This window comes from Convolutriloba macropyga, unplaced genomic scaffold (assembly GCF_964194025.1).
Source record: "Convolutriloba macropyga unplaced genomic scaffold, txConMacr16.3 SCAFFOLD_1642, whole genome shotgun sequence".
NCBI lineage: Eukaryota > Metazoa > Xenacoelomorpha > Acoela > Convolutidae > Convolutriloba > Convolutriloba macropyga.
Genome location: NW_027451437.1, coordinates 1 through 18,499, shown reverse-complemented (window position 1 = coordinate 18,499; position 18,499 = coordinate 1). Strand labels below are relative to the sequence as shown.

Below are 18,499 nucleotides of genomic sequence, written 5' to 3'. Positions count from 1 at the left end.
AAAATCTTCCCAGCATGTATTAAATGATGATGATATCTCCGGAAGTGTGAATGAATTCTTAGAAAGGTGCAAATGCATTCCATTTATGGTTTCCTTTGCGACTGATTTGCAGAAGCAAACCATATTGGGTAACCTTTGCGACCCCCACTATAAATCACGGTGCTAAGATTAGTTTTGTATCTTGACTTTTTCACACTGATAATGGGTATATATACAGCTGATTTTTGAGTCCTATTTCATCCCCAAATTCAAATCACCATCTTGATCTTATAATCAGATCTCTCCTATAAATCTCTAAATTCTACTGTAAAATATCATTTTGTTATTCTCTCATTTTTGAGAAATTAATTCTTTTACTTAGTTGAAAACGCTTTTTATTCCGCTTGCGAAAGTCCATAACCCAACATATATCATTGTTGCAGTGCAGGAAATCCGTTAGTTTAATTTATGCCCGGTAAAGAACCAGTAAACCCAGGTTAAGGTCAAATAGCTTGTCATTGATTAAGCAACAAGGAATCAAAAACTCCAAGAATTTGAGCAACACCCAAAACTAACAATGATTTGCTGAGAAGACATCAGGTCAAACTCATAACGGTTGCTCGCTTTCAACTAAGACGCCAATGGGAAACAATTGTCAGAAAGCCGATAATGTCATCAGCGGTTGTTGACAACACTAACAGGACATGAAGAAGTTCCTTGATTACGGAAAAAAGCAAAAAAAAATGTATTCAGAGTCGATATAACAAACAGAATCTAAGTAAGAATAAGTATGATTTATCGAGCGAAAACAATAAACAGGTTCAATAAGGCATCAATAGAAAGCCCAAACAGATTTTGGATCTATTCTGTTTCAGTCCCCCCAATTCATTGAGCACGAATCTTTTATGACCCCAGGCGCACGTGCTATTTTTTTTCATTGTAACGTGCTATATAACAACATATAATTTGCAACTGGGGGTCACAAAAACACTGAGTGCCAAAACAGAATAGATCCTAGATTTCTCCTTAGAGAATAAGGGCACAAGAAACTAAAATAACCACAACACATAAGAACTCAAAAATTGACCAAAGACATCAAAAAAGTTGCACTTGAGAAACACCAAACAGCGCAACTTAATCTTAATTATATAGACAAGAAATCTTTATTAATGTCACTGAAGAAACTACCGGAAAACTCACAACTTTTATCAATACTTTGCAAAACAACGTTTGTTATACATAACAAAAACTATTTGAGGGCCTCAAACAAAAGCGAATTTGCACAAACAGAGCACCCATGTAACTTAACTAAAATTAAAATAAATCAAAGTAGAAACCATTTTTCCGGGCGTAAAAGCCTTCATTGTCGATGAACACTTGTGTTAAAGCCAAAAAAACTGTTTGTTGACCTCAAACAAAGGAAGTACACACACAGAACGTACCCGTGTAACATAACTACGAAAATAAATTTGAAGTAAATCAAAATAGAAGTTTTTTGTAAAGTTTAAAAATGTCTTGTTGAAATTCTGGCCAGGCATAATTGGACATCCTTTGTGGTTAAACGCCTTATACTTTTTAAAAAATTATATTTAGTGTTGCCTAAAGTAATTTATATTAACTTTTTGTTGCAAACTGAGAACGTTAAAGGATTTTTTTTCAGCTGCTACTTGTTATATCACAAGCGATAAAATTCACAATTATGATCACCTAAATATTTAAAATACAAAAGACAAAATGTCTTTCGATTACATCGTAGTTTCAGAGAAAACAACTTGCAGCTACTGTACAAATGAGCTGGTTTAAAACAGCTGTGTTTAGAAAATTTTCTGTTCTATAATCTGGATTGAGTGAGATTGGTGATTGGATTATTTTTGTGGAGAAATTTATTCTTTCTTCAAAAATTTGCTATTTTTTGCACTTTTTTCGTTAAGGCACTGACTCCGGATACTTACCTGATATGCTGGCTGTATACGGTGTACGTCCAATACTGACTGCTGCGGTGCTCGTCGGAGATTTCGCTGTTATGGCCTGAACAGGATAGTAGCACGTGTTGAGAATATGGTCCATGTAATTACCGCAACGCAAATTTTTTGGGACGTCTGAACAATTTACGTCTTTGATAGGGGATAAAATTTTGGAGCAGCACTCAAGGAACTGAATCTCGTTCAGGCCACTGAATCCCATAGCTGCGTTCTCGCATTGACAAAATGACGTTCCGTCATCTGAAACAGAACTTATTCCTGACTCTAAGCGAGTTTCTTTGATAAATTCAATTCTGACAAAATTGGCCTTTGATTAGACTGTCCCATGTAAAATTGATTTCAGTTTTTTTCTGAGCTCAGCCGGATTTCAATAGAGTCCCTTTATCGGAATAATTCAAGTCAATCGGGTGTCTTTGTCTCTCAAATAAAATAAATTTTAAGCAATCAACTTTTTATAACTATACTGAAAAAATTTGGAAATGATATATGGCTGCGATCAAAGTGACTAAACTGGTTATCATCAAATATTGAGTAAACAGTTCTGTAGACGTCGTTGCGGAAATGTCTTTCTAGACCACGTTATTATGGTCGGGGAAGGAAAATTTGCTTGGTATATAATTTGTAGGAGATGTTATTTCCAGCTCTGAAAAAAGATTGATTGTAAAAGTCTAGATTTTATGTCACCATGTGATGTTATTCTTGTAAAGTGATATAAATCCTGTTTCTGCTTTTATTAATATTGTAGTTTTTCATTTTAAATCTGTAAGTAAAAAATTCTACAATTTTTCTTTACAATTTTTCTGGACCTTGTTATTTAGCAATAATTACTAGCAAACTTTAAATTAATTATTGGAAGCTGAGCAACCTCAGTGACCACAATATTAACTATTGTGTCGCCAAACGAACAAGTTGGTCGAGTGAAATTTATGCAATTTTTTAAGCATTTCCAGCTCCCATGTTTCATGATTAGGCTTATAACCATATGTTGACAAGAAAACATCAGAAACTAGTCCAAATTTGCTCCAAAAAAGATTATATCCGTCACAATGATTCACTATTCTTATATTTTGGCAATTGAGGATAATTTATCACTTAATTGATAATATGATATGAAAATAAAAATAGTTTTTTGGATAAAAGTCCCTCGGTAACTGTTCGTGAACATTGCTTACGTTACATGCCTTTTCCCCCGGATTTTCCAATTCCGCGTCTCAATTCCAGGTCTCACTCTAACAATATTCACAATATTCAAGCATAAGTCAAAACGTGGACAATTGTGAAAAAAGAACGGCACACATGTGCACCAGTTTCAAATTCATCAAAATATTTATCTATCGTTATATTAATTTAAATTACAATTACATATTTGGGTGAATGCATTTGGTAGATTTTTGTAAAACAAAGTCCAAGTCATGTCTGGTAAAGTATATAAAAAGCGAGGGAAACTGAATTGATGAGCGTAAAACGACTGTTTTATGATAAAAAATCAAACGCAGTACTTTTACAGGTCCTTGAATTATGTACCCATTACTGTGTATATAACATGATCAAAATATTTTTTTCCGTCGTTGGGTAAAGTGGAAAAGACCCGATTTTGCTTCGAATGCAGCTCAAAAATTCGTATTACTTTTTTTCCTTTTTAAATGGCTTTTGGTTTTTGTTTCAAAATTGTCTCTCACCTTCGCTGATTTTGTTGCGCTCGTTTGGACAATTTGTGTACGGATTTGATTCATCTGGCAGTTGAGCTGAAAACAAAAAAAAATGTTTCTTTTTTCGTGTGCTGATTAATGTTTTTATCTAAATTATTGCTGGTTTTACCTGTTGTTGTCGCCGTCATCGGCGTTCCAATTGATGTTTCGTAATCTGATGTAGAAATGAGCACCGTACTACTTTGCGTATTTGTTATGTCACACACATCTTCGAGCTCTTTAGTCAAATTTGTACCTTCTTTTATGTTCTTCACGCAAATTCCGCACACCCTTTTTTCCTTTTCGCTCAGATCAGAACAGTTCAATTGAGTGCCATCAGTTGCTTTGCAAAATATTGAACATTTTGAGGTATCGTTAAGAGACGCAAGAACATCTCTCATTTCATCAGTTAAGTTCACTTGGTTCAGTTTCTCTAGTCTAGTTAGATTGAGTCTCGGGGAAAGCGTATCTTGTTGGATATTCCATATATCCAGATGCAATGTTAGGTTAAACGTTACCGACCCACTATCGTACAATTTTTGGAAGAAGAATTTGGGTAGAGTGAGGCAGTAAGTGTTGTAAATTAATAGCTTTTCGAGGTTAATTGATCCTGCCAAGAAATTTTCTGGCACCAATTCTACTCCATTGATAGAAATAACGTTGCGAATGGTCAAAGTGCTGAGAGGGGAACCAGAAAAATTTGATAAGTCAAAGAGCCTTCCTTCGAGGGTTAAATATGTCACAATAAAACCAAACCAGGGACGATTTTGGGTTTTAGAAGAGAGTGTGTAAAAATTATAAAAAGTTGTGCTAAAGTTGGAAAAAGTAACGTAGTCTGAGGAAAAAATACAGTCGTGAAATTTTGAAACTCCATATAGTTTAAAGGTTGTATTGTCAATCATTCTAACCCTAGATGCCACATCTGCCACACCCATAACTAGATTGGGATTTTTTTCAAACTCTAGTTTAAATATTGAATCCCGTTTTATAACCGAACTGTTGAAATCAACAATTTCTTCAATTTGGTTTTCAGAGATAATGAGACCGATTTTCGTAAAATTCGCAATATGGTGATTGTACATAGCTCCAATGGCGATTCTTTCAACAATAATATTTGAGATCAAAAACATTCCGTTTCCAGCTGCCTGACATTCATCAACACTCATTACGCCCGGTTTTTCTGTCGTCGAGCAATTACAAGTTGCTCTGGGGCCACACAAAAATTCTCTCTTCTTCAACCGAAAAATTTTCTCCGTTGTGTTTGTGTAGATGTTTTCTGGAGAACGAAAACCAGCAATCTTGATTGAAACCCTGTCTATAAAATTTAAACATTAAACGATTGAGACATTTGCATTAACATTATCAACTAACTTCACACAACAAGGCATAAAATGGCTTCGGAAGTCGATAGCTTAAATCATAAGAGCTTATCGTCAACCGGCGAGTGAGGGGATGGTGAGTCAGCAAACGAGGAGACTGTAATGGGGAGTGGTTGGGGGTTTCTGGGGGTTCTAGGGGTAAGCAAATGGGTAAAAAAAGGTCTGGTTGAGGCGTTCGTGTTGGATGTGGTGGTGAGGGTAGGGGAAACGTAATGGGGGTAAATGTGTGGTTTTGGTGTCGTTATGGTAATTGCGGTGGTGGTGCTGTTGTCGTTTTTGTGGTGGTGATGGCCTTAGTGGTGGCGGTGTTGGTGACTGGCTGTTGTTCTGCTGGTGGTGAAAATGAAAAGTAGCTGTAGCAGAATTGGTGTTGACGCTGTTGGTTCTGTGATTTGTGCTTGTTGTAAGTTGGTGGGGTTGTGTTGGTGTCGTTGTTTTTGTGTTGGTTGTGGTGTGGGGGTGTCGATGGTTTTAACCGAGTTGGTGACATTAAAAGTGCTGTTTTTGGTGTCGGTGGGGGAACTGGTGGTGGTGGCCTCGTTAGTGGTTGTGGTGACATAGTTGGTGGCAGAATGGTTCATAATCAAGTTGGCTCTGATTAGAAATAATCAAGTTGGCTCTTTTTTTGCTAGAGGCAAGCACGCTTACATATTTCTTTGAATTTGGTTGAATATTCAATAATAACGAAGTTCGCAGCCCTCAAAAAGACTTCAGAAGTAATACATATCGCGCTAGGGTTTTTTTTACAGCAAATAAACATCAAAAACCGTTATAAGTGGTTTATCTTGAACGTACAAGAGCAGTAGAGTCTCATAGAGCTATCGGAAAAAGAATATTTTGAACTACCCAAAAAGAACCGCTCATTAGGACGTATCATTTTTATGGATTTTTTTTCTGGTTCGGACTTTTTTTGCGACAAAACCAGTCTATTTGTCCTTCTCTCTTAATATCTAGTCTGCTCGTAAATTTTGAGGGAGACATCGTTAGAACTAATTGTTGCGGGAAACCTTTGATCGATATTTGTCCCGGGTTATGGGATGGAGTGAGGGAGGGAGAGAGTGAGGGAGCGCGGCAGGGGAAGGAGAGAGCAGAAAGGAGGGAATAGGGGACGGGGGAATTAGGGATGAGAGGGAAGGAGGCAGGTAGGGAGGAAGAGAGGGAGGGAGGGAGGGAGGGATTTAGGGAGGGGGGAGAGGAAGGGATTGCACAATTTTTTCTGTTTTTGTTATCTATTTCACTCTAGACTCTAAATGACAGATGTAAAAAGATTGGATATAAATTATGTTTTTAGCTTATATAATTTTAAAACATAGTCAAAATAAAAAAAATGCATCAGCGTAAGGAGTATCACCAAACTAATTGGTTTTATAGTGGTATAATAACTTGCTCATGTTGATTGTATTGAAAGAATGGCCCTTTAAGACTTCTAGAACAAAGTTGAGATGCCGAATATTCAAAGAGTGAAACTTGTCAAAAATCTATCTCTTTTTCTGACCAGATCTTTCAAGACTCTCCAAATTTGATGTTAGAGCAATCCTATAAAATCAACTTGCCATTAGGAGGCTGTAGTAGTTTGTTCTGGTAAAAAATAACGAGGAAAATTGAGGTTAACTTGTTTTTTGTAATTGTGTCAAATGACGCTTCTCTTCCAAATTTTACTTGAAGGAATTGAAATATTATTAGCTCAAAGAGTTCCGTAAGTGAACTTTTTTGTTACCCCGGATTTCAAAATTTTGTTATCAGTGATATGCCCAAAACGATGTTTGTAGATTGTCTGTTAATGAAATGATATTTCTCATGTTTTAAAGCTGAATTTTATTTATTTCATTTTCAATTTATAGTCGAATTAGTTGAATTTTTTCGCGTCAATATTTCATTCAGAAAGATTAAAATCAGATTGATATAATAACAACCGCATGTAGATTGTAAAACGCAAACAATTTATCCTCTAAGACCTCTGGAACAAATTTGAGAACTGTGAAAAGATCTTTTTTCCCATTTAATTCTCTCTAGATTCTCAAAAACTGATGTGAGGTCGTGCTTGTGAAATCAGCAGGCCTTTAGGTGGCTATAATTACGAGTTTTGGTCAAAGATCTGCAGAAAATTGAAGATAACTTGTTTTCAGTAGTTTTGTCATATGAAGTTTTCTTTTGTTTGGAGAAAAAAAAATTATAAAGTCGAAGACTTCAAAGTGAACCTTGTTGACATCTCAGAAAAAGAAAAATTGGCTAGTCTTGAAAAAACACAAAACAATGTTTGCAGTTTTTCTATGAACAATTTTTTTTTATTGTCCAGTATAATATAAAAATCGCAGGGGGATTTCAAGACAGCAATCCTCATGCGAACAATTTCTATGCGTCTTAACTACGTCCTGTGAAATGAGATCTGAAATATGTGGAAATCGAAATATTGCAAAACACTTTCCTCTTTTTCTATCTGTTTATCTCAAATTTCTCGAGAAAAATTGTCAGATTGGTGGTATGAAATCAATACGCCTTTTTATGAAATCAAAACGCCTTAGCCAGCTATATTAATGAGTTCTGATCAACTTGCTGCAATAAATTTATTGCAACTTGTTTTTTTTCAGTTCTGTCCAATGAAGCTCCTTTTTCAAATTTATAAATAAAAAAATAAACTTTTGTCAGGTCAAAAAGTTTTTAGGGTGAACCACATTGATATCGTTACGATCAATAGTAAGAATTAGGTAAAACCGCATAAAACTGTGTTTGCATTTTCCAAGAAAAAACTGATGTCTCATTTTATGCGAATGGCTGTATGTACTTGGTTTCGAACAATAACATCAACTTCTTCTCATTTTTTTCGGAAATTTAGTAAAAGACTATTGGGTCAAGAAGTTCTTTAAATTGAACTATAATAATCTCCCAGCCTATTATTATAATGTGCCTTTAACACAACAAAAACAGTGTCTTTCTCAATTGTAGTCGATTCTAAAGAGGAGGTTTTAGTCAAATATTGAAATTTTATTAGTTCCAGAAGTTTTAAAAATTGATTGATTTAATATTGGAGTATTAAAATGCCCATGTCGATTGAAAAACGACAAAATCGTCTTCTACAGAAAGAAAATTGAGTTCTCCAAATGTGCAAAGGAAATTTTTTGATATGATTTTCTGCTCTTCTATGTTTTTGATTTTAGAAATTTTTAGATCGTTCTTATTGTAACAGCACAATGATAGCAACACGTTTTTATGATATCAACAGGTTATAAAAATGAATTTAGGTTGAAGATCTGAAGAAAATGATTGTCCAACATTCCAAAAAACAAAGAAAGTCAAATGTGAAAAATATAAAGTGATATTCATAAGTGTGCGGTTGAAATAAAACGAGGTTTCATTGGTGATATAACATAACCATGGAAATTGTCAAACAAAAAGAATTTCTTCTCTAGGTCCACTAGGGAAATATAAGAGATTCTAACTTTGTCAAAAGGGGTAGTTGTGAATATATGTTTACTATATCTTCCTTTCTTTCGATTCTCAAAGATTGATGTACGATCGTTCTTATGTTATTAACAAGCTTCGACAAAACTATTGTAAGATTGATTTAAAAAATTGCAAAAATTTAAATATGGTTGTTTAAATATGCTTGTTTTTTCAGCTGTTCTGTCAAACAAAGCGTCTTTTTCAAATGTCATTCAATAAAAAAAGTATTAAATCTTTATTGGGTGATGGAGTTGTTCATAATGAATGAAATTTTTGGCTGAATATAGCCTTGAGATTGTAAAACAAATTTCTCTTCTTCTTTCGGCAGAGAAAAAAATTGAGATCTCCAGTATATTAAAATTAAAGTTTATGAAAAGATTTATATATTTGTATCTTTCTCCTCTCTAGCTTCTCCAATGGTTTTGATTGTTTATGAAATCCCCGATTCATCGGAACATTAAAGTATGGCCCTGGTTCCTCATAAAACTATTGTTACTTATTTTTTACTGCAGATTCATCAAATTTAAAGTCTTTTTCATATTTTGTTTTAAAAATAGTTGAAATTTAGTTAGTTAAGGTGTTGTAAAAGTGAACCAGATTGATATTCCATACTAGCAATTTTATGTTGCTTGAAGACAACAAAAACTATATGTGTGGTTTTTGTGGAAAAAAAGTTAGTATGTCCCATTTTTTATCCAACTTTCCATTTAATGTTTTTAAGTCCGAACAACAGTTTTGCTTCTTTATCTGGCCATCGAATTGTCTCAATTGACTGATACTGTTTAGCTGTTTCTTATGGTTCTTTTTTCATGGGGCTGACAAAATGAGAAAAATTTCTTCTCTAGGTCGTGGAGAGAGTTGAGATCTTTAATGTAAAGTGTAATACGAAAAGTGAAATCTTTTCCGTATTTCTATATATTTCTTACATGTGATATCAATTCAACTTTAAAAGGGAACAAATGAATTCTAGTCAAATATCGGCGAATAATTGGCTCCAACTTTTTTTCTGCTCTTTCTCCAAATACAACATGTTTTTCTTATTTTATCCGGTAAAAAAATTATAGTTCTTGTGGACCAAAGATTTTATTTAAAGTGAACCATATTGAAGTTAGGATTATTTTTTTTAATGAAGCTTTAAAACATAAAAATTGCTTGCAGCAATTCTTGAAAGAAAGCTATTATTTCCTACGTTTTCCGGTCTCAATTTCTTTTCCTATATTGTTTTCAAATCATGTTTTGGAACACTTATCTTTTATCGGGTCAAGTAGTTGTTTCAATTGATTGATTTTGTATTGATAACATGCAATTCGTAGGGGATTATAAAACAACAAAAATTTTTCCTCTAGTTCCTGTAAAAAAAATTGAGATCATGAATCTGGAAAAGTGAAGTCTGCTAAAGGATTTCCTGTAATTCTAGAGGCTCTCGAAATTTGTTTTTAGATCGTTTTCAAGTTTGTTTTTAGATCGTTTTTGTATCTTGTCATGATACCAGTATTCATTGGGATGTTAGAGTAATCAGTTTTTTTAAAAGATCCTCATAAAAATAATTGCAACCTTTTTTTGATATTTTGTTGAAGACTTTGTCTTCATGTTTTTGTTAAAGAGATTATTATATTTTTTACGAGTTAAGTTATTTAGAAATTAAACGTTTTCATATTTCTTTTAAGAAGGATTGCTTTTAAGTTTCATTATTTGATGTTTGGTCATATAAAGCTTCTTTTTAAGTTTCCAAGGTGGTGCTCTGCTCGTTGTCGTGCTAAAAAAGTTTTTCTCAGCTTTGGCCGTCGCTGGGTTAAACCAAATTTTCTCAGCTGGAGATTTGCTTGCCGATAAATTGAAAAAAGTTTACATCTGTGGGTGCTTTGTTGGCTGCAGCCTTAAAAAATTGGTCTCTGTTGTTGATTTTTTTCACTGCGGCGTTATACAAGTTTCCTTGAGCGGATACAAGTTATACAAGTTTCCTTGATGTTTTGCTCACTGCGGCGTGATTTACCTCCTGCAAAGAATGATTTACCTCCTGCGGCGTGATTTACCTCCAGGTGGTAATGCTAAACAAATGGTGAGACTGGAATAAGTGAGCCTTAGGACTCATTTCGTTGGCTATCATTTTCAGAATTAGTTTTACTGTCAATTATTTCACTTGTCTTCAGTACTTGAGCTATTTAGGCTAAAGATTTTAAGGCAAGTGATAGAAACTCAAGAATAGCTGCGTTTAAAAATCAAATAAAAACTTAGGTTTGTCCAAAACTTTTCCATGCGTTCTCAGGTTCTTGTTTTAATCGCAAAAGTGTTTGATAGGCTTCAGTGCTGCAGAGTTTTACGTGATTTGTATAGATTTCAATGTGTGCCAGTTTGGCCAAGTTGTTGAATTTTAATTTGTTCAGAACTTAAACTTCATTGTTTCTCAGGCAATTGAGTCAATTTTTATCAACAAAAACTCTACACCTGACAATTGTTTTTTTTTCGTGCTCGCAGTTAGCGATGCCAGATTGGTACAGTTTTCCTTTAACCATGCTGAAAACAACAGCAAATTGGAAATAATTATGAGCAGCTCTGTCAATGAAAATGAATGACAAAATTGCATTTCAATTTTTTTCTAGACGGAAATTCTCAATGAACAATTACCTTTTCCAAAAAAAAGATGCCTCTACTCTGGTCAGTTTAAAATGTCATCTTGGAAAGTAAACCCTTTTTCCACTTTTTACGTTTTGCTGTCATACAGCTGTTTCGGGAAAGAGCTCGGGATTTTGATCAGCAAAATTCAATAGCCCAAAATGAAAAAAATCGCTAGTTACGGACTTTCGGTGAGCCTATAAAGAATGAGTTTGAGAGAATGGCTGGCGCAAAATTTCATGGAGATTTAAAAAGAGAATGTTGCTGAATCGATTCGAAATTATGTAGGGGCTGAGAAAGGTGACCCTGTTGAAGATGAAGTTTCAACTCCGTTCAGGTGGAGACATTTATGGTGACACGTCACTGTATTTTTACGATTCCTGGAAAATCTCCAAACCAATGCACCAAGAATAATGCCCGAAAATTGTTCATCCATAAACAAAATGTGCTATAGACTCTCAGCATGTGTTTCAAAACCATAACCTAGTCAAACGAAAATTCTAAATCCTGGAAGATTTTAGAAGCAATTTGTTTGAGAGCGGGACAGGGTAAGTAGTCAGTAAAAGAAGCTAGAAAAAATATATTGCGAGTTTTCAAGAATTCAAAAACACTTGTTGTGTCAAGGGAAAATTGAAAACATGTGGATTCAGAGAACCAAACTGGAAAACTACTGATCTTGTGTTTTCGTATTAAAAAAACAAACGATCCTTGTTTCTTGTCCATTCTAAAGACCAGAGTATATGATCAAGAACTCTAATACCGTTTTTTTGCAATTTTGTTTTCTTTGCGATGCCACTGCTCAATTGATAAAAATCCAGCAAGCATTTCAAAAATGAAGTTTGACATGTTTTTATGACATCTATAATATGAGACCATTTTTTCAAAGAGATTCAACTGTCACAAAATATTTTTCCAGATCTATTCTGTTTCGGCCACGCAGTGTTTTTTATGACCCTCAGTTTATGATGTTATATAGCTCGATACTATGTACAAAAAAAGCACTTGCGTTTGGGGCCTTGAAAATTTATGCTCACTACTCACTAAGCTGTGGGGAGTGGGGGCGAAACAGAATGGAACCATTTTCTGTTTCAACCTATGTTTCACTTGAGGATCAAAAACACAGTGCAGAATAGGGTTCATTATATTTAAAAGAGAGATAACTGAAGATACTTACTGATACATACCTCATTACTGAACTGAATTTCTCGAGTTAAAGTTTTTGCACCTCTTTGTTTTCATTTTACAAAAGACCAGTAATTCATTTTTTTTCAAACTTCCACTCAGATTTTTTGAGACTTTTTATATCTGCGGTCCATTGTGTTCTTGTGTTCAACCAACTTCAAATATCAAAAATTTCAGCCCGCTTTTTGTAAGCAGTGTGAAATATGACTGAACAAGATTTAAAATGAATGGAAGAACAATACTTAGCTTAACAAAATTTTGCTTAGGGTGTAGCTAAAGAAATTCTTTTGGTGAAAGAGTTGGATGAAATTGACGTTTTTCAAATTAAAAGAAGGAAATTTCTTGATTCTTAGGGCCCAGGTTCTCCAATTTCCTCTGGATCTAACAATTTTAATGGTCCATTTTCAATTTCAATTGCTTGACACATAAGCGCGATCAAATTGCTCCATCATTAAACAATCAGGAATTCTCTGTGAGAACCTGATCCTCCGTGGGTCGCTGCGCAATCAACTGTTAAAATGTGTTTTACGCTACAGATGCGTTAGAGAACTTAATAAGTTCGCAGATGCCATCGAATTGGCTCCTAATGGACGCCTCTAAGGTTGAGGTGATCAAAATGCTGCTGAACGTAAAAAATCGTGGCAGTTGGGAAGACGTAAGGTGGGCAAAAAATCAAACTGCTCAGGTTTTGGAATCCGAAGCCCTAAATGTGTGTATACTGCAGGCCGTAGTTCATTGATACAAAAGCTTTTTTTTTCGAATATACGAACTATTTGCAGACCCAAATATCTCACTTGTTTAATTGAGATATTGTTAATATATTTCGGTAATATTTTTTTTGAACAATATGTTTGTTTTCAAGATGTAAGGGGTAGAGAAATAAAAAGTAAAATGCTATTAAATTACTGTTCTGGTTACAAGTGCCACTTCTTTGTGCCACTCAACTCATATCCGACTGTCAAGACTGTATTTTTTAATTGGTTCGTAACATGAAGCTACAAATCAAACTTTTGAACAGATATTTAACTACAGGATAGTGTTCTTGCTCTTCTGAATCACAGATTTCATTGTCAACTTTTGTTTCCATTTTGTAGAATTTTTCATACTGCTTTCAAATATCTTTACACAGGCAGGAGAGGGAAAATTTCTCAGTGACAACAATGGCTTGGATGGCTCCCAAAAGTCATCAAGAAAGCCGCCCCTGAGGTTTTGATATCGTTTAGCTGCAAGGTCAAAGACCTTACCTAAGATTAGGGCGGAAGAAAAAAAGTGGCAACAGATTGTTCACACTGTTTCAGTGCAAATAACAAGCCCTGTATTCAATCGAACCAGTAGATTTGAACTTTTTGATTTAAACAGTAGATTAAAATAGAAAAAAAGGACGCTTTATGCTTCCAGGCCTACAAAAAGGCTGTAATTAAATCAGGAGCAGTTGAGAAATTTTTGGCTCAAAGCTTGTGAAACTGAAAAAATAGCGTTCGATTTTAGGCCTTCGTTTTTACATTTTGCCACAGAAATGGGTTTCTTCCACTTTGCCTTGTTAAGTAGTTAAAATTGAATGCACTTGGTGCTTCAGCTGGGCGACATTTTTGAAATATGCTTAAAATAACACAATTTTCAACGATAGTTTCTGAACACACACAAAAATCAGGGTTACCTAATGCTAGACAAGCCATTTTTGTTGCAAACTAAATATAGAAAAGTATAGCAAATATACATTGAGGATACTGTTGCAATAGACAAAATATCACTCCCTAAGAATATGGTTGATGATTAGTTGAACTTTATGAGTGAAGTTGATGCAGTTGATACTTAGCTCAATTGAATTGTAGATAAATAGTTACATACTGAGACAAAATTGTTGATTTTTTTAAATAAATTTTTTCCTTAGCCGGCCCATCGAGATTGTTACTGGAGGAGCATCCGGCAAACAGCGAGAACTGGAGAATGTTAGCGCACTTTGTGGCATTATTGGTTGCTCAAAAATAAAGAAGGGGACTCGTTTCGAGAAATACCACATGCAAAATTTTGGTTTAATCTCAATAGAGAGCCTCTTCCAGCCCCTTTTCCGAATCAGCGTGAATGACTGGCAAAATTTTGAGAAGTTTTTCTCCATTTGTTTGCCATTTCCTCTATGTAACTCGCACTTTATCTTGAAGATCTGGATATGAAACGTGTTAAGTGTTGAGTGAAATGGTAGAAAAAACCAGTAATAGTCCTTGTTAAAGCCAGACAACATAGTTAGATATCAAGTATTGTAATTACGCGTTTTGACAGAATCGAGGAAAAAAGTAAGAAAGATTCAAGAAACAAATAAGGAAGAAGAGCTCCAATAAACAATTTTTATTTCTGTGATTTTGGTTTATTTGTTTGTTTTCATTAACTTGATCAGTTGCTTTGAAAAAATCACTTGTCTTTTTTTAGTTTCTGGCAATAATTTTTGAAAATCCATTCAGCAATATTACGCTACAAACTTTTTATTGTCACAAACAATAATTCCATTATTTGGCAATTTTTTAATAATTAAGATATATAAGACCAAATGACAATTGAACCAGAATTTTAAAAAAGTCTCACCAAAATTTCCGAAGTTAAACAAATTAAAAAGATGTGAGCGTTTTTCTGAGCAATTGCTTTCTTTTAATGAAATTAATAAACCCAAATCTAATAAACTTATTTCTAAGAAGAGCGAAACATTAATGTGTAAAATGCAAACAAAAAATGATACTAAATTATTTAAGAACTCTCGAAAATTCTTGTTACAATTTCTTCTCATGTGAATTTAAAATTCTTATTCCATATCGTGCCTGACAGCCACTATTTTTTTAATAGTTTTGAGCAGCTGGCTCCTGCCTCTGTGACTGTTCGTTAAATGCTTTGCATGACCTCGAGTTGTGCTGTTAGTCAATGAAGTGGACAATTTTGTATAATGATTTAACTTTTAATAGTAGTTTTTCTTCAAAATAACGAAAGGACGTTACAGAAAAATGCAATTGTTGAAAAATTGCAATAATTTTCGATTGCATGCAAATACTGTCCAATAGGTATAACGACATATAGCCAACGTTATTATTACATTTTTCTGATAAACGCCATCGAAACAATAAATTTTTTTCATAGCTTTTTTCTGAAACTACTCAATTTTCAACCTTTCACAGAATTATCATTTGTTGCCTTTTTGAAGATTATCAATTCCTTATAATTAATTCAATTGCTCTTTGGTGAACTGTCATTCTTTTAATCAAGAAAAAATCACCACGATTCCCAAAAAAATAACTTCTAAGATGTGTGGAAAAGTATGGTCTCAATTAAATAGGAAAAATGGTACTCAATTAGTATCAAAACTGTCAAAATTTGTTTCCACTTTCATTTCATATGGAAACTGAAATCCTTATCCCAAATCGGTCTTGTCATCAACTAGTTTTGACCAGCTGGCCTCTGATTCCTCGTCGGTTGGATTTATTAGTTTGACTGATCCCACGTTGATTTCTAAGTCAATGACACGGACAATTTAGTATAATGGTTTAACTTTTTTTAGAGCTTTTCTTTGGATTGAGTAGAGAATCTTATTGAAGTCATCAGCTGTCAAAAATTTTTGCAAATTTATAATTTCAGTAAACTCTTTGGGTACAAGGTAACATCAAAACATCGAAACACAATGAAATATTTGCCTTAGTTAAAATTTTTTCAACATTTTCCATGAAAATCCTAAAACTAAACTATTTCATAATTATTGATTTTCGGCAAGCATAGCAGCTGATAAAACAGTCACACGTGAGAGTGTTTTATTATCAAAAGGCAACTGAAATATATTTGTTCAATAATGTATCTTTGTAGTGCCACTTGGATACTTTTCTGATATATTTCTTGCTGAGTGCTAATTTTCATTAAAAGTAGCACCCCTTTATCTGCATTTTTGGCTGGGGTGCTCCTAACTCTTTTTAAGCCATTAATTGAGTTAGCTATTTGCATTATTTTAGTTTGATAAATATCAGCCCAGCTTTATTTCGACAAAAATTCTAATTGAGATGAAGTTTCTTTCCATAAATATCCCCAAGTTGCACTAAACTAAAGTTTGACATTATGAATAGTATTTTTCTGATTGAGAGTTTATGTACACAAAGCCTACTTTAAACCTTTGTCTTTGGGCTCACAAATTTAAATTCTCTTCCGATACTGTACCTTAAATTGTTAACACAGCTATGCCCATGTGATTTGCGCCTAAATCGTGTTAGATAGGACAAATTTCCGACATAATCTTCTGACGAATAGAATGTAAGAGCCCTACTTTTCCAAATATTCTATGGTTGAACAAAACTGAAGTACCTAATCTTAAAAACAACCAAATGTTTATATATATATATATATATATATATATATATATATATATATATATATATATATATATATATATATATAGATTTTTTCTATTTTCGTATAATGACGAAACTATTCAAACAGTTGATTATGAATCTCGCGATGGTTTTATTGCCTTTTGCATTTTTGACTCATATGTGGTTGGCTCTCTTGTTACCGTTTTTTTTCGAAAACAATTTTTTTTCCACAAATTTCTTTCTGACAGAACTTTACTTTGGCTATGAAATGGACAGTTAAAATTGTTTCTATCTTTATTTTGATGTTTTTTCTATCAAAAAGTGTTGTCAATGCGCGTGTTGCAATTTTCTGGGCGCCAAAAAAGAGCTTTTCCTGCTCTAAAGGTGTATGTCTCTTATGCATGCGTTTTTAGTTTCACTACTTCAAAAGAATCTGTGTTTTCTTTGTCTTTTTTGGACGCGACGATTCCAAAAAATGATTGTGAATCCCAGAAACTTTTTTTTTACTACATCTCTGCTTGTGAGCGCCGCTCTGTTGTTTGAAGCTATAAACTTCTTCGAGCAATTATCTGTCTTAAAACAACTTAACATCATCGGTTAAAGAGGCCAATTAAATTTTTGTTTTTCTTCTCTTCTTTTTTCCATAACCTTTCTGTCATTGGATTAGATCAGGTAATCCGCTAAGCATTGGAACAAGAGATCGTTTTTGCATCCAGAAAGTGACTGTTTTCTATGAAGTCATTTGTCGCTTCTCTAATTTGACGGTTTTTGTCTTTTCCTTATTTTCCCTTTTTCTTCTTTATGGACACCACATTTCAAAACATTGACTATGAACATGGTAGGAGGTCTGGTGTCCACCAGTTTTTAATTACTCTGTTCTGAACTTTTGTTTCGTTTGATTTGCGCTATTGGAAATGTGTTACAGATTTTCACTTTTGGGGTGACATGGACCTCCTATATTCTTTCGGTTGTGATTATCACAAAAAAGCTTTGCAATTTAAAAGCTTTGTCACCCCGTGAATATTTTCTATGCTGGCTTTTTTCTCCTCTCAACTTTGATGTTTGTTTTTTATTTCTTTTTTTTTCGGAAACGTAATCTCAAAACATTAAACATAACCGATTAACGTCGGGCGAATTGCTCTCAAACGAACGGCGAGCGGTTGGCTTCGTCATCAGCTAGCCGCAGTTTAGTGAGGCTGGCTTTAGATTAATTGAAGGTTCGTAAGGTGGGCGCAGTGGTGGTGCACAAAAAGATAGGGGGATTGATGTGGGGGCGGTGGGTGTGTGGGGCTGTGGGATAAATTTATAAGAACCACCCTTCACACCATATATATAAGTCTCCAAAACACTGTCTGCTCATTGCATATTTGAGGACTAGTGGACTGAACGGCTCTAAGAAAACTTAATGCAACCTTGTTATCCCGTTTTTGAAAACGAAAATCAAATGGGTCAGATGAAAAATCGGCCAAGCGATAAATTGCATAAAAGAGACAAATAAGAATAATTTATTTGCCACAAATAGCATTTGAGAGCAATTAACAATGATTTCCTAAAAATTGCAAGTTGAGTCCTCTATGATATAAACATTTTCACTATAGCTTTTTGTTATTGAGGATCAGAGATGATGACGCATCATCTCTCTTTTTGTTCATGCAGTGGCCGAGTGCGGCATCAGCATAGAGAGAGAGAGAGAGATAGAGAGAGAGAGAGAGAGAGAGAGAGAGAGAGAGAGAGCGAGAAAGATATATATGAGTTAAAGATATATAAGTTAGGTTATATTAATAAATTTGTCCTTCTATGAATTTTCAAGTCCCTCAATGTTGGAGAAAATTATTAAATTGCAATCATCGCAATCAAATCATTGATTTCATATTTCTGTATAGTTTTCCGGCCATGTTCTC

At 34.2% G+C, this 18,499-nt stretch overlaps 1 protein-coding gene across 1 annotated transcript in view; it reads right to left on the bottom strand.

Moving 5' to 3' along the window:
• Nucleotides 1-4,935, bottom strand: part of LOC142356692 (uncharacterized) — a gene marked incomplete at its 3' end in the record, with an annotated part of 30,174 nt that extends 25,239 nt beyond the window's left edge. Inside the window, exons 1-3 of the mRNA XM_075408515.1 lie at nucleotides 3,780-4,935; nucleotides 3,641-3,706; nucleotides 1,932-2,201 (exon numbers count right to left, since the gene is read on the bottom strand). Coding sequence (XP_075264630.1) covers nucleotides 1,932-2,201; nucleotides 3,641-3,706; nucleotides 3,780-4,815 — 1,372 coding nt within the window. The remainder of the gene's footprint in view (nucleotides 1-1,931; nucleotides 2,202-3,640; nucleotides 3,707-3,779) is intronic.
• Between the last annotated feature and the right edge of the window lie 13,564 nt (nucleotides 4,936-18,499).